Source organism: Pocillopora damicornis, chromosome 7 (genome assembly GCF_964200805.1).
Source record: "Pocillopora damicornis chromosome 7, jaPocDami1.2, whole genome shotgun sequence".
Lineage (NCBI taxonomy): Eukaryota > Metazoa > Cnidaria > Anthozoa > Scleractinia > Pocilloporidae > Pocillopora > Pocillopora damicornis.
In genome coordinates this window covers 13,284,714-13,310,005 of record NC_142676.1, presented here as the reverse complement: position 1 = coordinate 13,310,005, position 25,292 = coordinate 13,284,714, and the positions used below count along the sequence as shown (strand labels likewise).

The 25,292-nt window shown below is 38.3% G+C and overlaps 1 protein-coding gene across 1 annotated transcript; it reads left to right on the top strand.

Moving 5' to 3' along the window:
- The first annotated feature begins 556 nt into the window (after positions 1-556).
- On the top strand, positions 557-24,487 carry LOC113673840 (ATP-binding cassette sub-family C member 4). The gene is given in 30 exon segments (XM_089212711.1): positions 557-636; positions 1,194-1,406; positions 1,987-2,097; positions 2,483-2,603; positions 2,771-2,986; positions 3,099-3,188; positions 6,740-6,903; positions 10,462-10,581; positions 10,959-11,247; positions 11,632-11,745; positions 12,012-12,059; positions 12,389-12,430; positions 12,733-12,924; positions 13,138-13,232; positions 13,651-13,737; positions 14,336-14,432; positions 14,855-15,097; positions 15,840-15,971; positions 16,379-16,416; positions 17,779-18,035; positions 18,662-18,741; positions 20,048-20,198; positions 20,274-20,504; positions 20,954-21,060; positions 21,303-21,494; positions 22,298-22,453; positions 23,058-23,147; positions 23,230-23,402; positions 23,657-23,762; positions 23,857-24,487. Coding segments are annotated over 30 exon segments (4,398 nt in total). The 5' UTR covers positions 557-571; the 3' UTR covers positions 24,235-24,487.
- Positions 24,488-25,292: the final 805 nt, after the last annotated feature.

The window sequence follows — 25,292 nt, the reverse complement described above, 5'->3', positions numbered from 1 at the left end:
GTGTTACGTCTGTAGTTAGTGCAGCACCCATGCTGCACTAACCGTCTGTTCTCCAGTAGTTCCTAAGTAAAAACTAAACGAAATTTGTGTATGAATCAGCTTATCGCATAAATGCACTTTGAGAATATAAACTGTATATTCCCTAGAGAGCCTGTACCAGCTCCAGGACTGAAAGAAGTTTGTGATCCACTGAATATTGCGTGATAACAAAACGCGTGTAACCGCTGGCAACCCTAAAACCCTCGGGTAATGCAGCGCTTACATTTGTTTCACTTGATGTCAAATGACATCTGCGGCATTCCAATTTTTTTGAAACAGGTTTTCAAAATAGTTGAGAAGGTTGTGTACGGCAGTCAAGAATAAAGGTTAGTCAGTTACTAGCTCTTGTTCTCGAGGGGAAGGTTTTAGTTGGTAAACTACATAACTTGCAGAATATGGACAAGCTACTTCACCGAATGTTTTGAGCGTGCATTTCAAACATCTGAATCAAGGTTATTAACTTTCAACCTTGGAAAATATCCTGGTTCCTTGAAGTCTAGTAAAGGAGTGTGCAAACAGATACTGAGCTCAAATGGCTCAAAAATCCACTATTTTTATTTCAAGAAATATAAGAAAAATGATAGATGAACATACACGGTAGGATTAATTATTCACTATCTCCTTTTGTTCAGTTGTCGCCTGAGTAGTGAATAACCTTCGGTTGTCACGGAAGACATAGATCAGATTTATATCCAGCAAATTCAGTTGTATTCAATCATAAACTTGCTAAAGGAGAAGTAATAACTATAAAAGGCTAAATCCCATAGACGAAGAAACGAAACGTTTAAATCATGCTGAAATTGAAGGAATGGAGTTTACACTGCTAATCAAACAAAGACCTCATCTGTAAGGTTGTCAGGAATGTTCTTTCTGCTTCATAAGTCTCATGACATCCATCGTAACAGGGCAAGATCAATTATTCTTTAATTGTCAGTGTCTTTTTCTAAATTTAAGAATATTGACAAAAACATATGTCACTGCAATGCACAGAAGATCAAACTCTTCAAAATAATTAAAACAAAAACATATTCAATATGTGGACTCCCTGTCTTAACTAATGCCTGGTAGATCAAGGGTCTTAGTGTAGGGTCTTTGTGTAGGACAATTGTAATGAAAATACATCATAGCATGTCAATTTTGAAACTGGGTTCTAGGATGGATGACCTAGAAATGCTCAGTGAGAAGATGACAGTAGCTGGGAGTATTGTATACCTGACTGATGATGCAGATTCACCAGACGGAATGAAGAAAGCAGGAGATGAAAAAGAACCAATGCTGAAAGAGGAAGACAGAAGAAAGAGTGATCCTGGAATTCTTCCATCACCCATGGCTTGTGCTTCATTCTTCTCTAAATATATTACAATGTGGTGAGAACTTTTATTGCTGGAGATTTGATGTATATATACCCATTCCAATCAAACATTTGTTTACAATTATCACCTTCCAGAAATAGCTAGATGACCATTTTTAAGAGAATGTCTATTAAATAGAGGTCTACCGGAAAAACATGCTACAGAGGTGAAATTATATCAAACGTATTTGAAATTCATGCCTGCCCAATAGATGTTAGCAAAGCAAACATCTCTTTAATCATCATCAAAAGAGATGCCACATGAAGCCAAATAAATCAACCATGATAGTAGGGAATCTGGAATTTTGCAGCTTAATAGAACAAATTACTAATTAAGGGTATGCTTGAAACTGAAAATGCCCATACCCATGCTAGTTATTTTTTTGCCAATAGCAATTTTAGTAGACATTTTTTTTATTAGGATGGACTGCAATAGAATTTGCAATTTTGGAAGTCAACAGGGTGATGGTGCTAGCTTGACAGAGGCTTTTTTAAAATTGAAAGGTCTAAGGATCTTATTTCCTTAGTGCAGGCATTCTGATTTTTTCTTTGTGCATTCTCTTTTATGTGGTAAATTGTTGTTTATAAATTAAAAGGTGGTTAAACAGCCTCCTCAAAAAGGGATCAAAGCAACCACTGGAAGCCAAAGATCTATATGCCATCTTGGAAGGAGAACAAACTGAGACAGTTACAGATGCATTAGAACGGTACTCAGTCACAGTGTTATTAGAGATGGGTACTTAGTCATTATTTTAACAACCTTCAAAGTACACACTGCTCACAAGAGAATAGAAAGTGAAACCTGCCCATTTATATCATCATGATGCTATATGCTATGTATATCACTGAAAAATGATCTAATCCTGTATCATGAAGCAAGTTGTAATATTTTTGTAACTCAGGTCAGGTAAAAAAATGGCAGACATTGTTTACTTTTGTAACAGTGAGTAAAATAATCTGAAATTCAGAAATGTATAAATAACATTTAATGTAAAATATGATCATCTTTTTTCTTAAATCCCTGTCTTGTCTGATTTTGTGTTTGAACTTATTATTATCCACCCTGTCTGATTTAGAATTTTTGATTTTCAGTGAATGGGAAAAGGAAATGTATAAAGCTAACCAGCAAGGAAAATATCCCAGTTTTCTGTCAGCATTAAGAAGAACCTTTGGTGTTGGTTATTCTCTGTTAGGTCTTTTAGCACTTATGCGTGTAAGTTTGACTCCTTTTGATGCACATAATTACTACTATTGACAACTAACGGCATTTGCTTCATTAGTAATGTTCACTCATAACCAATTTACACTGTATACTGCTGGTGTTTCACCTTGGGTGATTTTTTCACAATATACACTGTACACCTTGTGATGTGTCCACAGAAAATTCTCAAAATAGCTGGACCTATCTTCTTGGGCCAACTTGTACGCTATTTTGTGGAAGATTCTCCCATCTCAACAGGGGATGCTTACCTTTATGCTACTGGTTTAATTTTGTGCTCTCTGATGTCAAGTATGTTCAATGCCCCTTTCACCTTCATGTCTCAAGTTTATGGCATGAGGATAAGAGTGGCTTGCACTGGTCTTGTATATAGAAAGGTGAGTGCACTAGTTTTTGATCCAAAGCGCCTTTGCTCAGTTTCTCTCTATGATTTATTTGTGATTAAACTATCAGCTCTTCTCTTTTTTAACTATACATTTTACATATCAGTCTCTTAAACTTAGCACTGCTGCCCTTCATGGTACAACTACTGGTAACATTGTAAACCTGATATCCAGTGATACTCAGAAATTTGATTGGGTATGTACATGTAAAACAGCCAACAATAGTAAGACTATTTTGCATTTACTAGATGTAGCAATTCTTCCATGTTTGCTATTTTACAGAGTTTGACTAATTGTTTTGGGTTGTGGGAAATGGGTACAGTGCATGAATTGTGGGTGTGCACTCATGTCATCAGTGATCAGTAAAAAAGTGATATATATATATATATATAATTTGAAGGAAGAAATTATATATTTCACAAAAGAGAAAAAGTATTATTAATTCACAACAAATTAGTTTGAAAGCATTTCTTGCTCAAGAAAAAGGTTGCATTCCCCCTCTTGCCACTTAAAAATATTCCGATCACTGAAGATTCATTTCAGATGAAATTGGCCGTTCATTAATCTAGTTACATTGAAGAAATGTAAAATTGGGTCCGTGTTTACATAGCCTGATGTAAACACGCGGGAGGTTGGGAGAACACGAGATAAGCGTAGGAAACCACGACGCGAAGCAACAAACTTAAAGAAACTGAGTTACTGCTAAATAAATGGCAGGGAGAACTCCGCAAGAAGATTCAGTATGAAAACCGTGTTTACATACGCTCATGTAAAATGGTTTTATGGCCAATCAGAGCACGCGTACTATTTGAATTATTTTATAAATTATTGTTATTCACAAATGTGCACTTTTGGAAAGCAGTCATGAATAAGTTGTTAAACCCCTGTGGAGGAACATTTGTGAAGAAAACCACAAAAAGCTTAACAGGGTAATTTAGTATTATCAACTGAGTTGAAAACGTAAATTGGCAACCGTAAAGAGTGAAGCGATCAGTTTAAGAATCATAGAATTAACTGCATGAATGAAAACCTATTTATAACTTTAAATTACTTCAAAACGATTTAGACACTGGTTCCATCTTTTCGCAACTTTTTTGGTCAGAAGTTCATTCAAAGTAATGAACAACCTGGAATTTTCAAATGCGCTCGCCCACGATGCAAAACTTGTCCTTTCATTAACAACGTAGAGAACATGTCTGGACTCAAGAGATCCATTAGGATCACTGATCATTTTACGTGCACTTCTGTCAATGTCATCTACTACATAACTTGCACTAATCGCAAAAAGTTATATTGGTGAAACCGAAAGACGACTAGGTGACTGATTTCGAGAACATTTCCGCGACGCATCCAAACCAGTCGCTAGACACTTTAAGGTCCCTAACTATTTTAAGTAGCATATGGCAGTTTGCGGCCTTTCCCTACATCAAGGCAGTTCGGAAAGCCGCAAAACTCTAGAACAACTATTTATCTTTTAGCTCGCAGAATTTGTCTATTAAAAGAACAAATTAATTTTTGGAATTGCTGGACATTTCTTAACAAACATCTGATATTCTTAGGAAGTTTGGAGGAACCTTTTCAGGGAAATTCTGTGTAAATTTGAGACTGCAAGGCATTTAGTCTATTTGAGACCGTGCCCGGCTGCCGGGCATTTAGCCACAGCGTTTTTTTCAATATAACGAAGAATACTTCTTGTTTGTGCACTTTGTGCGGTGCTCTTAAAACGAGGAATTCCTAATTTGCTCGTCTAAAGTTTCAAATGAGGGCTCAAAGATCACCAGAAAAAATTGAACTCGGAACCTACCATCTTTTTGCACTATTTCATTCCAAGTATCGGTGTAAAATAACAATTGAAGTAGTCAACTGTCGGAATCGGCAAAGTTACGCAATTGCAGCATTTAATATTCGGGTCTTAGACAGAAAAATGAGAGCTACTTTCAATTCTATAAGGCGTTATTCCTGAGTCAAAAGATCGCCCCTTATATTTTTATAAAAGAAAACGTTTCTGACAATAAACAACGGCAGCTGAGAAAGAGTGTTTCGTCCTCTTCTCGAACCCTGTATGTGTTCGCTAGCTATGACTGGCTGACCGAATTAAAAGTGGACGAATATTCCCGCGCTAGTTCGAGATAACTACGCATCAGAGGTGCACGTGGCGTTTAAGCGAAAAAACAACGTTTTAAAAGAACGTTAAAAAAACGTTAATCGCTAGATGCGCAACTGCTAACTGACTTTACTGAAAATAACCTAAAGAACTTGGACAACTGAATATCTTTATACTGCTACTTACATAACATTACATAACGAAAAGTGATCAAAATTAATTCTTCCCAAGTTAACAATACACAATCAACACTAAGTTCGGGTCCTATTTGCATTCAACATCACAAGAGGAGTGCAGAATTGCTTTTTGTGTACTTCGGGTGGTGCTTTTAGTAGAAAGAGGAATGCACTTACTGTTGTGCACTTCGCGTGGTGCTTTTGAGTAGAACGAAGAATATACTCTTTTCATTTGTGTACTACGCGCCGTGCTTTTAGAACGAGGGATGCTCTAGTTGTTTGTGCACGTTCCACGGTACATTTTGAACGAGGAATACTCTTGTTGTTTGTGCACTTCGCGCGGTGATTTTAGAACGAGGAATACTCTTGTTTTTTGTGAACTTTGCAAACTTTTGTCATTTGTGCACTTCGGGTGGTACTTTGAGAAGGAGATAATACTCTTATTGGTTGTGTATTTCGCGGAGTGCGTTTTGGTAGAACGCGGAATGCACTTGTTGTTTGTGCACTTTGCGTGGTGCTTTTTAGTGTAACGAAGAATATACCCTTGCCATTTGTGCACTGCGCGCCGTGCCTTTAGAACGAGGGATACTATTCTTGTTTGTGCAATTCGCGCGGTACCTTTGGAACGAAGAATACTCTTGTTCAGTGTAATAAAGTATGTGGTTCTTGTTCATCGTGGTGTAAGATAGAAGATGAACTAGATGAACCTTATTCGTTTGTCTCACGACGGAGTCACTTTGGATGTAGATCGTGACGTTTCGACTGCAATACTGCTAGTCTTACGTCAGGCGATGAGGTAGATTGTTTACGTGTCGCCATTTGTAGAACGTTGGTTCGCTGCTATTGGTGCATTTCGATCCTCGTTATTATTCCGGTTGTTAGATGGTGCTCCCTCATAGGACCATATAGATCGGCTGTTGTGTTATTTGATCGTGGGTATCGAAGCTTCGGGAATTTCGATTCCACTATCCCTATTGATGCTGTTGGGATGAAGTCTTATATGGATAGCTTCTTTGACCCTGCGACTCTTGATTACATTAGACGATTCGTGTAGGTCGTACGGATCGTTAAACTTTCTTGGCCAAAGCTGTAATGAGATTCACCATGGATGGAAAAGTTCCAATTTTTTCTAGATTAATTATTTTTTCTAAATTCACTTGTCGTGCTTGTTATTATTTTTTTATAATAATTTTCCATTACTTGTACCCACACCCACAACCTATGACATTAGTCAAACTATACTTGACACACATGTCACACTACATTTACTTTGAAAGACTTTGTATAAACAATTAACATATGCATTTTCAACTGAATTTTCAATGATGTACCAAAATAAATCAAGTCTTTTATCTGTGTATGCATATGAGAATTTTGTTATTCCACTTTATTTCATCTTGTACACAGTCAAATCCATGATTATCAGGATATATTTCTTACACTTTGTTTACGTAAATTTGCTTTCAGACAGCACCTAATCTGCATTACCTAATGATTGGTCCAGTAATAGCTGTTATTGTTTTGGTGGTGCTATGGTTGCAAATCGGTCCATCAGCCCTGGCTGGGATGGGGTTGATCTTGTTGTTGGCTGCCATGCAGCTTAAAATGGGCAACACTCTCTTCTCATTCAGGTTAGCTCCTTAGGATATTGTTTACTAACATGTGACTTTTTGAGCTAAGTTATTGCTGTGACGACTGCAGGGACTTGAACTGCACTTCAAGCTTTGACCATTTTTAACTCGTGAATTGCGCGCATGCGCACGAGCGAGTTATAGATACGATGTGGGGAATGGAATTCGCTCGCTCGCTCGCTCGCTCGATTGGTCGATTCCTGTAAACTTTTTTTAGATTTTAGGCTTTTGAGTGCATTTTATAGTTTTTGGCGAGCAATAAACAGACGAAATGGCGACCTTTTTTGCTAAGAATAGTGGTGGGGTGAAAAAGAAGCCAATGATAATCTTAAAAGAGTTTTTTTTTTCGTTTTAGTTTCAACAAGCGGCGCCAGCGACTGGCAGGCATGCAAGGATTCACACTGAAATAACAGAACAACCTTCGTTTTTCATAAAATTGTAATTTACAATCCTTGAACTTGAAAACAATCCAAAGATTCATTGAAAATATCACTTACTGCGAAGCGCTCGGAGTTTACAGATGTTCAAAAGCTTTTTCTGTTATAGCGTGAGATTGAGGACAAAATTAATCATTACGTTTCGTCGCGTGTGTTTTTCCTGTGTGAAGCAACAAAAGATGCCGGCGACTGACGAAATAACAAGTTAACACGAAAATCAGATAACACCTAAACAAACAATTTTAGCTACCGATTTCAGTGAATTTTTAAAGAAAAATTTTCTTTTAAGTTTTTAAGACAATTTGAAGATTCAACATACATACAACGTACTAAAATGCGAAAGTTACACACCACGAAATTGATAACTAGGCCTGAAATGAAATTCTATCTTGTTATTGATTATACGTTGCCTAGCACGTGACTTAAATCTACCCAGGCGGAGATCCAAAATGACGGTGGCAGGCTTGGCTTAATTATGTCACTCAAAACTCGTTCCCGTTTGTCTCATTTGATAAAGAGGGAATCGTTAATGTTTTCATTAAGACAGTATTGCCTTGATTTTCTAATATTTACAACGAAAGACAGTAAATTTCACTTTTCACCCACATTTACTTCCAACCTTTTCTTTTGAACCAGAAACAAAAATGATAGACGTTTAAAACACATGACATCATCCACCTTGTCAAATGTAATAGCATGATCATTTCAATTATAATGCCTTCTTATCCCAACGTTACTTTGTTTCTTTGCTACATTAGCGAACACTGAACTACTGCTCGTACTGTAGATATGACAATCAACCACAAAATTCCCTAAACCAGATAACATTAAACATAATCTAAAAAATCATGTGTCAATTCACGAGTTTGCTCACAGAGCACTTTGATTGTCTCTATGATGAGTGGAAAAATGTTGGTGACTAATGTATGTTTAATTTGTTTGTTTGGCGATTATGTCGCCAGCTTTAATGTTATCATTACTAATATTATTTTTAATTATGGTCTCAAGTTAAAGTGAGTCTTTCTCTTTCCCTCTTAATTTTTCTCTTTCGTCTGGCTTGTCCGGATACTAAGACTACTAAGCCATACTGCCTTCATTTACAGTTGGTGTATTTCAAAAAGTGTGCTTCATGGAGCTCAGTATTACAGCATTTTCATTTTTTCCTTCATTGGCGATAAAATTTTATTCCACTCTCGCACGAGACAGTGAATCTGTTTGAGCATCTTTAATGAAGAAACGAGAAGCTCCTGAGGGCTCAAGGAAAGCCCTTGAGGGCTTAAGGAAAGCCTATGGGTAGAGAAAGAGGGTAAAGAAACAACTGGAACAATCAAACGAACAAAAAAAAGTGATTGGTAACTGGTCGAGTCTTCCGAAAATCTTTCCCAAGCTAATGTTGCCTGAAACCAGAGTCATGTCGTCCAAATTTTTATGTCTAGTCGCCCGAATTCCTAGGTCATGTTCCCCTTAGAAACAGTCTCATATAGGATCAGACTTACAGTCTGTAAATAGACAATAAAGTTGAGAAATCTTCATCATTCAAGCAGCGTTCGTTTCCGACAACAGCGTGCAGAATTTGACTACACAGAAATATCACTGATCCTGACAGCTCTCTGGAGCAGCGAATTTCCAGATTTCTAATATCGTATAGGACCAATTCACGTGCCACTAAAGGAACATCACCTGCCAAGCTCTTCTTGGGAAGAGAACTCTGAACCCGCTTGTCTTTGACATGGCCTGATCTTGCTAATTACGTGGCCTGCCAACAAGACAAGATGAAATACAATCATGACATGCAGGCCAAGTTCGGAGATGTGGCTACAGGTGACATTGTATTGACACAAGACCATTTATCCAGTCGCAAGTGGCAACCTGGCAGACTAGTGATATAGCAGGGTTATTTGGTGTTATCAAATGAGTTGAAAGCGTAAATTGGTCACCGTAAAGAGTTTAAAGGCTGACGTTTCGAGCGTTAGCCCTTCATCAGAGCGATTGGGGAATTTTGTGGGTTTATTCGCAGAAAATGGAGCTATGCTATTGGTGGGAATATGGTAACGAGAAAACAAGAATAAATTAGTTGAATGAAAAGCGCTCGTTGATACCGTGGCGATAAAGAGTGCCGATTTGGAAGATGAATTTTTGTTCTGGAGTTTTGCGGCTTTCCGAACTGCCTACATCCACGCAGTTCGGAAAGCTGCGAATCACGGTACCAATGAGCGGTATCATTAGGCGGTATCAACCCACGCAACGCAGCACCACAGTTTCTTTAGAAACTTAACCCTTTATTCATTAGTGATAAAACAGACAGCACCTCAGTCTTACTGCTTCAGTTGGACGATGGACGGACTTGGAGGCGACACCTAGATGATGTTCTTCTGAACGATCGCACTCCAGGAAACACTAAAGAAGAGACAGCCTCCATCAGTAGAGATCAACAAGATCCTTCTCTAAAGAGGCCCAAGAAGATTGTAGACAAAATAAGCTACCCTCAACCTCTGCTTCTATTAGTCTTGAACCATGCAGATCCAGACGCATAGCAAACTTCCTCGAAGATCGATCGTAGAAATCTGAGCAAACTTTGTGCGCTCGCCCCCCACTACTGTGGCCTGGGTTAGATTCCTGGACCTGAGTTTGCTGTTGGTTTTAGTCCTTGCTCTAAGGGTTTTTCCAGATTTCCTCCTTCCGCTAAAACCAACATTTCAAATTCTTATTCGACTTGAAAATAGTGGACAGAAAGAGCCACCTCGTGGATTGTCCACCGCTAAATCATTATTGATCATTATTATTCATTATTCGATGTCAGTCAACAATTAGTCAGGCGTAGCATGTAGGAGGGGATTAAGTTATTCCCCAAGGAATAATTTAATGAGTCCCATAAAGTGGCGAGTCTAATATGTAATGTGTCCCATTACAGTAAAGGTAGTAGTTGACTCAATACGTGAAATTTTAGGTACTTGGAAAACTTTTTGAAATTATTTAAAGGATTAGAAAAGCATGATATTCAGTGAAAACATAAAAATAGCAGAGAATTATGGAAGATAGTTTGCAGGGCTTCTCTAGTGTTGTACTCAGTAAGTTGCCTAGAGGAAGTCGTGAGATTTATTTTCTCTAATTGTACTTCTAGGGCAAAAGCAATACACTGGATGGATGAACGGGTGAAAGTTATGAATGAAATTATAGCTGGAATGCGTGTCTTCTAAGAACTAGAACATTTAATTGGTAAATCTGCCTCTTTTCATTTCATGTATAGTCTCCCTAAATAAACATATTTATTTGGGGAAATGTTGTATGACGTAAGTAGTCAGGATGTGCAAGTGACTTATCAGTAATGTGCTTTATGAGCTCCCTTGTGAAGTGCAGTTGTAGAAAGTTCTCTTTCTAAGACCTTTGCAGATGGGAAAATACGAAATTAAGAATATGAAGCACACACCCTAAATTCCTGTTGAATCCTGATGAATTTGATGAATCGTAGCAAAAACTTCCCAACTTTATATGGAGAGAAAGAAAATGATGTTTTATTCTTGCTACCTGCAGAGAAGCCAAATTATTTGATTTTATCTGTCTACTGCTTGTAATTATTTGCCTATTTGTTGCTTGCATTTTAGTAATAGTTGTTAGGAGTATTAAGCAATGTCATCTCAATTTTTTTTCTACTTGCAGAAGTGAACTTAAGTGGTTTCTGAAGCTGAGTTTCATTCAAGGAGCCTTCCAGTCATTTTTCTTTAGCTCATCAGTTGTTATTAGCTTTGTGACGTTTATGACCTATGTCCTGACTGGGGAAGTTTTAAAGGCACAAACAGTATTCACCTGCATATCTCTGTTCAACATCATGCGAGTTGTAATGGCCCTGCAGTTTCCAATAGCAATCACTCTGTTGAATGAATGCCGAGTGTCAGTAAAAAGGATGGAGGTGTCTAATGATAATTTCATTTCAAATTCATTCTATTTCAAATAAAATCTGCATGTCTTGACCAACCGCACCTATGGTATTGAAAGCTAAAATTTGATTTTTATATATAGCAATTTATTGAAAATAGATTTTCAATAATTATAGGTTTGCATAAAACGACATGAAATCTTAGTTCGTTTGTTGAGTCGTTCTTATCTAATTGGCCAATTTACACATATGAAAGCGTGGAAAGGACATGAATAGTTCATTCTTAATTTTTTTAGTTCTCATTTGTTCTTGACCGAACAGTTTAACTCAGTACAGACAAATCGAACATCATTAAATGTCCAGAGTAGGTGTACAATACTGACAAGTAATGAAAAAAATACCATTATTACTTTGAAGGATGTTCTGCTCATGGATGAGATGCAATCAGAGGGTCTTGTAACCTCAAAATTGAGACCTAAACTGGAAGACTGCCATGTTGCTGTCAAAAATATCAAAGCTCTTTGGAATAAGGTATAAGGACAAAAAAATATATCAACTGAATTATCTACGGTCTTTAAAGCCAAAAGTAACATTTGTAGTTATTCTTAATCAGAATATTGAGAAGAATGACTAAATTGAATATCTCAATTATTTTCTTGTCTAGTAGGTCTCACGCTATCCGAGGCTATTTTTAATCACTTGCTCGTGGACAGCTTATCGTGAATTGTTTCACATATTTCTCTTAAAACTTATTTGAGCATGTTGTTCTTCATTGTAATCTGTGGTTTCATTTTCAGAACTTACAATCCCCAACTTTGGAAAACGTTTCCTTCAAAGTGTCAAGTGTATGTATTTAAACTGTCCTAAGTGTTTAAGTGTAGGTTTGGACATCCAGGGTCACTTACGGAAACAGTCTAATTTGGGCTGCAGTTTTTGACGATCGATGGAGTTCGAAAGTTCTTGTGGGTTTTTTGAAGTCATTAAATCGATTCTTCTTGTAGCGTTAGATGTAAGTCCTACTGACAGTTTCACAAAAAGTTAGACTTAACGTTTGAGTATTTTCTGCTTGACGTAAGATTGTTCAGAGCGCAGTTTAGATGAATAAGAGTTCAACTTTGTTTAAAAAGTGGTCCCCCCAGAGTTGGTAAATTATATACATTTCATCTTGATGTAGGGTGAACTTCTGGGAGTGATTGGTGCTGTTGGATCTGGCAAGGTATTAATTCAATAGTTTTTTTTTATAATTCGAACTCTTCTCAATCCCTTTATTACGATCCCTTAATTTTCTTCTCATCCTAAAGTGTTAAACGCAGCTGGCACATGCCCCATACATGTGCCCGGTTTTGTATGGCACGATGTCCTCGTTGGGGGGTGCCGAAAAAACCCTGATTCCTCCTCTGAAGATTATGTAATTATATACCTCAACTGTATAGGCTGTGCTTGTAACATAATGTTATTTATCAGTTAGGTTTTTTGATCAGTACTAATCGTTTCTTGACATTTACCTTTTTCAATTAGTCCTCCCTGCTGATGGTAATACTAGGTGAACTTCCCTTGACTGAGGGCTCTATAACAGTAAAAGGAAAAATTGGCTACTCTTCACAACAGGCTTGGGTATATAATGGCTCACTGCGCCAGAACATACTCTTTGGGCAGAACTATGATGAGGACAAATTTAAAGAAGTCACTAAAGCTTGTGCTTTGGATAAGGTACATGTACTGCATGCAGTTGGTTTTCAAAAAAAGTTATTTTTTTCTATTTGTTTTGAATATCATATCTTTTCCATTTTACTGAATTTTTTTTGTCTGGTTGGTTCATTTCAGAAGATCTCAAGCTCGATTCCATCAAAAGTTTGTCGATTTTGAAGTTGCAATGGCTTGATACGATATTTTTAATGTTTTTTATCATCCCATGTTATTTAGGATATTGAATTGCTCCCAGATGGTGACATGACATTTGTAGGGGAACGAGGAGTGTCACTGAGTGGAGGTCAAAGGGCAAGGGTCAACTTGGCAAGGTATGACGTATGTTACGCTATCAAAAGGTCGCGGGAACTAAACCATCTATGGGCTCAAAAAGCTACTTCTATATGCCGGACCAGCATTACACTTGCACATTCGCACGGCTGCAGTACCTCTGTCCATAGAAAGCGTCAACAGAATGCGAATGCCAGGCATTCACTGAGGAGAAAAGACCTTTGGCTCAAGATCGATGTAATCTGCAATCTGTTGGGACTTTCTTGTGAGGATATTAAACGGCCACTTACAGTTATTACAATTTTGAGGAGTGGCACGAAAAAGATCAAGAAAGCATGTTAATTATCGGAAGAATATGGCAGATATACAGATTATAGTGTTCAGCTGAGATAATTAAATCATTAAAACATGTGAAAATGTGAAAGACCACGCAGTTGAGTAGGATTTTTTTTCTCTCAGAGCAGTGTATGCCGACGCAGACATTTATTTGATGGATGATCCACTGAGTGCTGTAGATGCTGACGTCGGTCGACACTTATTTGAAAAGTAAGAAGATATAAAGAACTTTCACCTGCTTAGCCAACCCAGTAGAATAAAAAATTTAAAAGAATTTGGCCAATCAAATGTTACAAAAAGGAATGACTACTGTGGCCAATCTCCTTTGCAGCCAGCACTCATGTGACCTCTCGAAAGAAACCTGTGAAAAAGGTATTACGGTCACTGATTACGAACAGTGATCATTTATTCTTCTTTCAATATAAGCAAGCTAAATTGTGCTAGAGAACAGAATTTTTGGTGAAGTTTCAAAATTTTTGATCAATTAATACCCTTAGCACTGCGAAGGTTATCAAAAATCGAAAATTTCTTAGAAATTCGCGAAAGAACGGAGTAAGTTCTCATTTGAATTTTTCATCAAAGCAGCTTGTGTGTGTGTATGTGTGTGTTTTTTAAATGTCACATCCAACCTGTTGAAAAACCTTTCAAATTCCACAGTCATCATCGTTTTTGGACTGTGGATACTAGCTATATCACGACCACTATACCACGACCACATCAGCTTTTGCTGAATTTTTTATCGTGTTTAAATAAATGCTGTTGTTGTTGTTGTTGTTATAGTAGCATGACTGCCCGTGTTTTTATTAAGGTGCATCTGTGGATATTTGGGAAAGAAGCCACGCATCTTAGTAACTCACCAACTGCAGCACATTGGAGAAGCAGATGATATAATCGTTTTAGATAAGGTAATACATCAGCTGTTACGTTTCGTAACGTTTAATTACATTAAACCTGAATCAAATAGAGTGAGTTAAAAATCCTAAGTTTAACAAATTCGTTAAAAATCAAAACGTTTAGTCAGTTGAGCTGATAATTTGAAGTTTCAATAATGACACATTTATGTGCATGACTGTATTTTGGAAGGGCGCAATAATGGTACATTCCTCTTCTTCTAAAGTTAGTACGAGTAATGCACTTTACACTACGCTGCACATAGTCTGGACTACGAACAATTCCTCTATAGCTCAGTTGAAAGAGCGTGCGAACTCCACTTCAGATATGGCTGCCTTTATTGGGAACCTTCCCGGGGGAATGAGTGAAACTACGTCACTTTCTTCCCAAATGCATCATCGTTGATAACTTTTGTTTTCCGTTTTTTAATTTAAAGGGAAAAGTAGTCAATAAAGGACCCTATAAAGAAATCTCTTTATGTAAAGGAAGTGCAAACATAATGGAATGTTTGATGAATCCTGAAACAGAGGCAGGTCGTGAAGTGGAAGCAAAAGATGCTGAAAGGCTGATGGTTGCTCGGCAGCTAAGTCGACAGGAAAGCTTCCCATGCCATCGCCTAAGTAAAATTGCTGACAGTAATTTTTCCATTGTGTCTGCTGCCACAACATTTTCTGCTTACGTAAGTCTTTGATCGCTATTCCTTCCCGTTCACATCTTTTAAAGTACATCATGATGCTCACTTATATTGTGCAAAATCAGTTTTAAAAGTAATATAGCAATCGAAGAGATCCTCTTTTTATTTTAAATTGACTTTATGTAGGGTTAAAGAACTCACCAAAGCAATAAACAGCCACTTAAATTTAAATCTAGCTGTAGTGGTTCCGCTTTACGTGAGCGTTCTATATGGTAGAGGGCAGTCCGTTGCAACTCAGTAAAGGGTGACCACGACCGCTTAATAGAAGTGACCGCTAAGTAGAGGTGAAAATTACAGTGATTTCAGGGGAAATTTTCGGGACTTTGAGAACTGACCGCTTACTACAGGATGACCGCCTAATACGATGCCGCTTAATACAGGTTCGACTGTACCATTGAGATACACTGTGTGAATTAAATAGAGAAAGACAGCTACTGTCACGGTATCCTCATAAGGGTTAGCTTTGGTATTAAAGGATTGAGGCTTGAGTAGCTACGGCAACTCTCACCACATAATCATCAGAGTGTCCGTCACTCGGGCCAAAATTTAGTGCTTTTAGTTTTTTTTTAATGCAAATATGGAAAAGAAGGATGTAGTTAAATTTTCGTTTAGCAAATGTACACGCGCAGGTACCGTTTATGATATTAGGGAACTTGCTTTAAATTGACTTCTTTAAATTCAGCGATTTTTAATTGAATACATCATGTTCACCATGCTTCTTCTACAGGACGACAATCTACTTCCAAGAGAAGAGAAACAAGAAGGAGCGGTCAGTCCTAAGACGTATCTGGCATATTTCCGTGCTTTACACAATTTAGGAATTGCGTTTGTTGTTATTTTCTTGCTTGCTCTCTGTCAGGTATGGAACATTCAGTTTTGAGTTCATTATATGCTCTGTTGTAAACGGCAAATGGGCTTTTCAACGGACTAGTCTCAATCTGGAGATAAATTAACCCCAAATTGTGTTTTTAGCATAATTTTCTTGCATATATCTTTGTACATTCATACGCAGGGTTGAGGGTAAACTTGTCTAAATGAGTCCAACAGGCTTTTGAACTCCTTTTGCAACATGTATCGGCCGTGGTACACTCTTAAGTAAAATCGGATTTGAAACGGTTCAGATTCATCCCGCAATCATTCTGAATTGAAACACTCAACTGAGAATGACGATCTACATGTGCAGATTAGACGTTAGTGGTAGGCATTTCAGTATTGACGAAATTCAGACTCTTAAATTCGCTGCCATTTTTCGAATTCTTCCTTCAGGTAATATCAATGCTGGCGGACTGGTGGTTGTCTTATTGGTAAGAAGAAAACAATTTCACTTTTTCTTTTTAACACGCATTGGTACTTTTTACAGAATAGAGGGCCTCGCGTTAAACCCGTTTTCGTAAAATAGGGGCTGAAAATTATCAAAATATTTACGTGGCGCAGAAATCTTGATCGGATCCTTGGACCCAGTTCTCTATATCCTGACCCTATGTCAGACCAAGTAATGTCATTCTCTGTACCTGTACTCTGACCTGGTTTCTGAGTGTTGTTCTTGGTTTCCCAATCCATTGCGCGTCAGAGCCGAAGTCAAGAATCTTTAGAATTGGAACTGAGGGCGAAAGTATTTTCGTCACTTTTCTCTCTTTTCGTTTGGAGTTAAGGACAAAGGAACTTATGCATTTTTCTTACCCCTTGATGTAAGGGTTACAATTCAGGTGGCTCTGATCTTACTTGACACAAGAGTTTTTGCATAGATGAATCGTACCATGCCGGTTACCGTTAAATAAAAGAAAACGATCAGTCACCTAACTCGTTTTTAATTTACATAATCATAAAGCCAAAATCAAGCCCCCTTGGTACAAAGTTCTCTCTCTCCCCAGCCGTATATTTTCGAAATACTTCTGGCTAATTCTGTGTTCGATACTGTTTTCTTAAAAAAAGACCGAGACAAAAACAGTAAATGGCGAAGTGTCGACTCATCGGAAAAAGATCAGTGTTGAAAGAATGAGTGAACGTACATTTAAGGGTGCGTTCGATATGCTGTAAAAGGACTTATATCTAGCAAGAGTAAATGTGGTGTGTAAAGAAAAATATTTTTATGTTAATTGGTTAACTTTTATTTGTTCGTGTAAATTTTGGGCTTTTGTTAGCGTCAAAAGGTGCCCAACCTCCGCCCCAACAAAAACTATTGGTTAAAAGAGTGAAGATGGATGACCTTATTGGACCGACGAGGGCCTTTGAAAGTCATGTGTAGTGGCAACACTTGTACCCAGGGCTGCTAATTTTTTGAAAAGGAAAGGCTAGATGACGAGGCTGTATGGGGATTACTCCAAAAAAATTTGATTTCCCTTGCCTGAGGAAGTTATCAAGTCTTTCTGCGAATGCATATAGTAATTACATGTATATAAAGCGCTTTCATGCTGCCTCAAGACTATTATAGTCAGAATCTGTACTCATATAAAATAACGTGTGCTTGTTTGTTCTTCGTGTGATTGCCTGTGCTAATATGATTATACTGACTTCTGATGACTGACTAACTACTTCAGTTTTTTTTCCGATGAAATTTTACCTTCAGTTGTTGTTTCTGAGGGCGGCTGTGTACCTTTTCCCTTCTTTAGGTAACTGCATAATGCACACCTGCCTTTATCTTTTTCTGTTGTGTTGTGTTGATGCAGGTCTAATACAGAGGAATCATACTTCGTCGCTATAATGCTTCAGACTGGCAACTCCACGGCGAGTGCTGCATCAGAACCCAACCGAGGCTTGCTGTTAGGGGTTTATGGTGGTTTTGTAATAGGATTGTTTTTGCTATGTCTCTTTTCCACTGAGCTGTTCTACACACTAACAGTAGTTGCCTCAAGGAACTTGTACGAAAAAATGTTAAGTAGTCTTCTGAGGGCACCCATGTACTTTTTTGACAACAATTCCATAGGTGAGGAACGTTTGGATCGATAGATGTTCGGTAACATCAAATGAATTATTAAAGTGGAACTTGTTCTAACAAAAAATAACGAAGTTGTTATTAAAGCATTTAGTCTTTACTTCTGTGAACCGGCTGAAGGTGCCTCTTTGAGGAAGAATTTAAATTTTTTGCTGAATTTCGCCCAGAGTTTGAAGAGCTCTGATTACCATTCAACTAAAGGTGTATTTAATTTTTGAATGGTGAACTCAAGATTGAGAGGTCTGGGTGTTCTTTTTGTGTAACGGCGAACTGCCAGGGAGACCGCACCAAATACCGGGGGAAGGGTTGAGCTGCAATGGGCTGGCATCACATCCATCCAGGGGGGAGCCAACTGGCTCCATTGCTGACCGTAGTTTTTATACCCTACTTTATGTAATAACCCAGACAGTTTAATGTACTCATGCTATTTCGGGGGGGGGGGGGGGGGGCACACTCCGCACGATTGCTGACTCTAATTTTGCATCTTACTTTATTTAATAACCCAGATAGTTTAATGCACTCCTGGTAGAATATTTCAAGTACTTCTTTCCGCACCAGATGGATCTGACGCAATACTCTATGACACAATAATTCATACCAATGTTTACCTGTTATAGGGCGAATCTTAAACAGATTTGCGAAGGACATTGGAATGGTAGACGACTTGATGCCTATGATCTTATGTGATGTTTTGCAGGTAGCATTGATATTATTACTAAGTATAGTTGTACTGCATGGATAAAGGGTGAGATTCCGTTCTCCACCTGTGGCCCGCTGTTAGTTTTAAAAGTAATTTTAATTCTTGGTTTAAATCTGTTTCTGTTTTTAGATCTTTTTTTGAGATACCTACATCCTTAGGAATAAAATATCGTACCTTGTTACTAAATCAGTAAACCCTCACACTCTTTCCTTCTCAGGCACCAGGTAATTGCGCCTCATTCAGTACGGAGGGGCACAGCATTCAGTCACTTCTTTGTACAAGTCTGGTTGTTGTATCACACAATTTATGATCAGTCGTATAAATGAAAGACTAATTCCAAAAATCGATTCGATCGAAATAGTGAGTAACGCACACAGAACCAGAGAATTGTTTGGAATGACGGCTCGTTTAGAGCAACAGTGTTAAGTGAACAACGGATAGGGTAATGATCACCAGCTAAATATCAAAACATTGCAACCAACCGACTTTTAAGATTTAGTCACAACTACAATGTGTCTGAGAAGGAGAGAGTGAGGGTTTACCGGTTTGGTAACTTGGTAGACAAATATTACATGAGGTTGCAGGGTCCTTCGAGACACCCTATCAAAGCTTCTCACAGAAAAGGATTGAACCAGTAGACTCAATTTGAAACAAAGGCGGTGTCATGTTAAAATATTCTTCCCTTGGGTAGACTGACACACAGCTGAAGCACTACTAACGAAACATTGTCTTCTTTGAAATGTTGTGGTCACCGTTAGACATTTCATGCGACATAATTCATGAATTAATGAAGATACAGAGTGAAGATTTCATGAATTATTTTCTTGTGACCTCTACCTTATTTCCTCAAAAAAGTGCCCACGCTCTGATGAGAGACCTCCCCTGAATAAGCGCCTTCCCATCAGCCATAATGTCAAATAAGTGCCCCCCGCCTCCCTCACTTTCCAAAGTATTAACGATACAAGGAAAACCTGTTTTATCGCCACTTTAATTTAAAACTTTTTAAGCTTTAATAACAGCGGAATCAGTACAGGAGAATAGTTTCTTGTCCGTTCCTCTTATTTCTTTTTCCATGTGCTTACAGAGTTCTTTTACGTACAAAAACTGTTCTTTTTCTTTTCGTGTTATTGCTCCACTAACTTGATAAGCGGCTTCCCCAATTAAGTGCCTTCCTTCGAATAAGCGCCTCTCCGTTTAGCCGAATTCTTAGATTAGCGCCCGGGTGCTTATTCGAGGAAATACGGCAATTATCGTAGTTTACTAACTGCTGTTGATTGTGGTCTGGTTTTTTTTTCTCTTGCAGACCGGTTTAATGTGTCTTGGCATTTTAGGACTAGTTGCTGTCAGTAATCCAGCGACATTTGTCATAATTGTACCTGTGACCATTGGTTTTGTTTATTTGAGGAATTATTTCATGAAGTCGTCTCGAGAAATCAAGCGCATTGAAGGAATAAGTAAGGGAACCACTCTTGCTGCTCTTCACTTACGACAAAAAAAATGCACCATTTCTATACTTTTTACTCCTTTAGGTCGTAGTCCACTATTTGGTCATTTCTCCACTACCCTTCTCGGTCTGGACACTATACGTGCCTATGAAGTGGAGGAGACTTTTACAGAACAAGTTAATGGTTATCAAGATGCTCATTCAAGAGCATGGTTTTGTTACTTGGCGGGTCAAACGTGGTTGAACTTTAGACTGGAAATGCTTACTGTTCTGTTTCTAGCCTTTGTTGCTTTTGTATCTGCAGCTTTAAAAGGAAGTAAGTAAGATGTTCCAATGACTTTGGTTCAGCTTTTAGTATATGTAGGTGTCTTCCTTTGAAGACAAGAACTGTGGTTTTGCACTGAGGTTTGCATTGGCTTCTTTTTTTTAGCATGGAAGTTTGAAGACTAATTTTCAGATTCTGGAAAAAAAGTATAGAAATTTATGAAAAAGTTCTGAAAGAGTGTGAAGACGTCTCGAGTTTCTTTCAAAGCTGTTATAAGTTTTTGTAAGAATTTCAATTTTGGAACAAGCTTTCGACAACTGTAATTCTGTTTCGACCATACGATAAAGTCACGGCCGTAAGTGTGGAGCAAGACTTCATTTTGTATTCAGAAAGTTGTGCAAACCCTGCACTTCCTGTCATGTAAATACACGAGATTGATCAAGGTCGGACTGATTGCTGCTTTTGTTCAGTTTCTTTAATTGTTTTCATTTCTGTTGCAGCTGTAGATCTCAGTGCTGGTGTTGTTGGTCTGACTCTGACGTATTCAATCATGTTAACCTCTGTCTTCCAACCATTTATTGAAGGGAGTGCTGAACTTGAAAATCTTGTGAGTCTTTTGTTGAGGCGAATCTAGTAAGATAAGAACAATAGCGTATTGTGAAAGATCCATTGCAAGGTTTTATCTATTTTATTGTAATATGGACTTTTCCTTAAACGGACGATCGCATGGTAAGGTTTTAGTGGTTAGCTAACCATTGAAACGTATAATTAACCCATTGTTGGGACATCCATAGCTATCTTCCATCCAACATTACAGTCCTAAGTCTGTTTTTTTTTATTCGTAATTAGATGACCTCTGTAGAGCGAATCGTGGAATACATCAACCTTGAAGCTGAAGCTCCAGCCGAAACTGTCACGAAACCTAAAGATGATTGGCCATCTCGTGGACAGATTGACTTTGATGATATGTCATTCAGGTATCACCGCAGCTTACCAGATGTGCTACATCACATCACGTGCACTATCAAACCCAGTGAAAAGGTTAGACCTCTGCTCGTCTCTTTGATTGTTTATTTTGAAGACAAGATCACCCCAGCTTAACACCGACTCCGCCCTGTTCATTCAGTAGACTAGAAACGTTATAGACTCCGGAATTTACCACGCATGGAAGTAATTAGTGATCAAACCCTGCTAATATGTCTTTAGTGAGTCTTCGCAGTAATCGCCTTTCGCTACATCAAGTAATGGGCTATCCTTTGATAGGCTTTCGGTCAGTGGAAATGAGCGACAAAATTTGGCCAGAGAAAAATGGTGGTTGGTTAATGGGATTATAAGTCCGGCTAGTATTCTGGCTCCTTTTAAGCGCTGTATATGAGATTGTATGCTTTAATCCCCAAAGGACCTGTAGTGCTCCTTTGCTCCTCCCGATCATGATAAATTACCTCAGATGGCCTCGTCTTCTCTGTGGATGCAACGTTAGTGTCAAATCTGATGCGAGTAATCTAAAGGGAACAGTTGATCATGTTTTTCGTTGCTACAACGATAAGCTTAGTTTTCTTACTTGCAAGGAGTTCCAAATATACTTTCATAGGAAACATAGCACATACATTGCTTTCTTTGAAGCTAATGGTAATAATTTTTAAAATCGTTCTAAACGTTTGTTAAAATCTTACGACACTGAAGATGTTAAATAAATCAATCTCGTGAAAAAAACTATTTGAAAGTTTTGCATCGAACTTCTTTTTAAGCAACCACATAGCTGTGATCCAATTCTATTGCAGGTGCTTTCGTCCTTTTAAATTCTTGTTACTCATGTTCTTTATATGGTGTGCCGTGTTCTTTAGATTGGTGTAGTGGGTCGGACCGGTGCTGGAAAGTCATCCCTTATCTCTACACTGTTCCGCTTGTCAGAACCCCGAGGTAAAATTGAAATCGACGGTGTCAATATCCAGGAACTTGGGCTGAAAGACTTAAGAAGCAAATTATCCATCATTCCACAGGTAATAAATAAATCCAAATTTTGTCCTTTTCTACAGATTTCGTAGAGAGGGGTCTCCACTGCAAACTCTGGCTTTTATGATGATGACAAGAATGTTGGTAGTAAGAGTAGTGATAGCAATAATTTCAATAATTTTGATAATAATCACCGCTATCATTGACGTCATCATTATCATTGTCATCATATAAAGCCTCATAGTGATAGCCCTTACATTCAATTTGCTACATTTTAAGGTTCCCATGATTAGTTGGTTTCAGTAGTTTTTTTGATATTATTCAGGAGCAAAGTAGCCATGATAATGATTTTGAATTTAACCGACACGTGGGGGCCCAACCCCCCTCGTTGATTCCAGTGACCATCACATTGTATTGTTAATTTCATACAAGAACAAGCCATGCCAGCCATCAGGGTGAGCTTCTTGACTATGTCATAAAACTCTGCTTCCCCCTTCCCCCTCTCCATGACATGAGCTTCTTATCTGTGAATCTCTTGGGACTTGGAGGAATGGGGCACGCGGTGAACCCGGTATGGCTTGGATTCCAACCGTCTAACCATTCCCAAAGCTTTTCTCTTTTGTTAACATGATTAGGTGATTATTTGTTTAGGAACCGGTGTTGTTTAGTGGTCCTATGAGAAGAAATTTGGATCCATTTGGAGAACATCTAGACACTGAATTGTGGAACGTGTTGGAGGAGGTAAAAAGATTACATTGATAAACTAATTTCTGCTGATTGAGGCAATGGATTTGACGTTGAATATCTAAATTGTTTCCTTCAGGTCCAGTTGAAAAACGCTGTTGAGGAGTTGCCAAACAAGCTAGATGAAGAGCTGGGAGAATCAGGCTCAAATTTCAGTGTTGGTCAGCGGCAGCTTGTGTGCCTGGCACGTGCAATTTTAAGGCATAGTCGTATTTTGGTCATTGACGAAGCCACTGCTAATGTTGATCAGAAGTAAGTGTCCTGACACTTGACTTTTCCAACATTGGAGTGTTTCTTTAATGATCGGTGATCCTGTAATGAATTCGATAATGAAAAATGAATGATTGCCGTTCATGGAATATGTTCTACAACTGACTTACCCTCCTATATGCATTTTTCAGGTCAAACTGTTACAGCACTTACGGAAGTCGTTACTTTGGAAACTTTGCGATGTTTTCAAATCATTTATCCTTTTTATTTCTTTACGTAATTCTACGTTTTTGCAGGACAGACTCTCTGATTCAGACCACCATCCGCGAGAAATTTAAGCATTGCACAGTGTTGACGATAGCTCATCGTCTCAATACCATTATCGACTCCGACAAAGTACTGGTAGGAGGCTATGTAGATGTTGATAGATGATACTTTACAGTCTCCTTCATTCCATATTTAATTTACACTCCACGTTACCTTTTTTTTACCCTAGGTGTTAGATGCTGGCCGCCTCAAAGAGTTCGATGCGCCTTATGTTCTTCTAAAAAATCCCCGTGGAATTTTTTGTCAACTTGTGGAACAAACAGGTTCTGTTGAAGCAAGGAGATTGTACGAGATCGCAAGGGATAAATATAACCAACAACGAGTAGCCATACTAGAAACAGATGTCATTAATGACAACGAATCACAGGAAGAAAAGAAACCGGAAGTGTCGGTCTCACTGCCACCTGCTGATGACAGTCAATCCATGCCCCTGCCACAGTCTCATGATGAGTCACAAAAACCAAAACTCTTGCCTGCAGGTGAAGTTGAACAAGAGCCGGACTCCAAACATTCACAACTGTCATCACTAGTACACGTTAAAATTTAAAAAAAAGAAAAAGTGATTCACCTTTACCAGAACAAGGGTGCATGTCAACCTCAGGTTTAGATTCTTTAGCGGAGTTTCCAGGGCTAAAAATTGGCGGTCGCACGGTCGCCAGTGGCGAGTTAAAACTGACTAGGGCCACCAAAAGTTAAGGTTTGAACGCCCGATGTGCGACTACGCTACAGAATTTCGAAAAAGGTGCAATGTAAATTATGCGAAGTACAAAGTTAAAAATAAAACTCAATATGTAGTTTAATTGGACTACCTTTCTCATTCTTTGCCTGGACTCTAAGATCATCCATTTTAGTGAATTTTTAGTTCTGAAGTGGAAATTCCGAGCCGTTTTAATAATGATTTCACGAGCGATCCACATTCACAACGTATAGATGTCATTTTGATTTTGTGATTGCCACGTGATTCTAGACTTCTGTGTTCTTTCCTTTTAGTTAACGCTCCGTTAAAAGGTATGGGGCGTTTATTCAAATTTTTCATTTTAAATTAGAGGAAATCGAGAGTTAGAGTTTTGCCGCTTGTCTACGCAGTTTGGAAAGCCGCAGAACTATGTTGCTTACTATGTTCAAAAGAAGCCATTTGAGCGTGTTACCCATTTGTAGGTTTGCTACTCCCAAGAGAAGGTCCTTCTCTTTGGAGTAGTAAGCCTAGAAATGGATAACTCGCTAAAATGGCCTCGTTGTAACAAAGTAAGCAGTCACAAAACAAGCAATGCATCAGAAAGTAAGATGAAGTATTTTTATTGAGAATTTCACTGTTCTTTTTTGTTCCTAAGAGCGGTTGTAAATATTCCCATACAAACTCTCGTATTTTCGCCGTAACTCTTATTACGCAAGATGATCATCCCAAAGCTGGAGCTTGGGGTGCATGTTATGGAAGGTAACGGTTTATGTACAACTTACAGATTCACATCGCTACTTATTGTACTCATCCGACTAAGCATCCATCACACGTCAAGAATTCCCTACCTTTTTAACAGTTTCTCAGACCTCGTCGTTTATGTAGTAATCAGAGGCAATGTCAGTTTTTCGATAAACGTGGCTATCCCG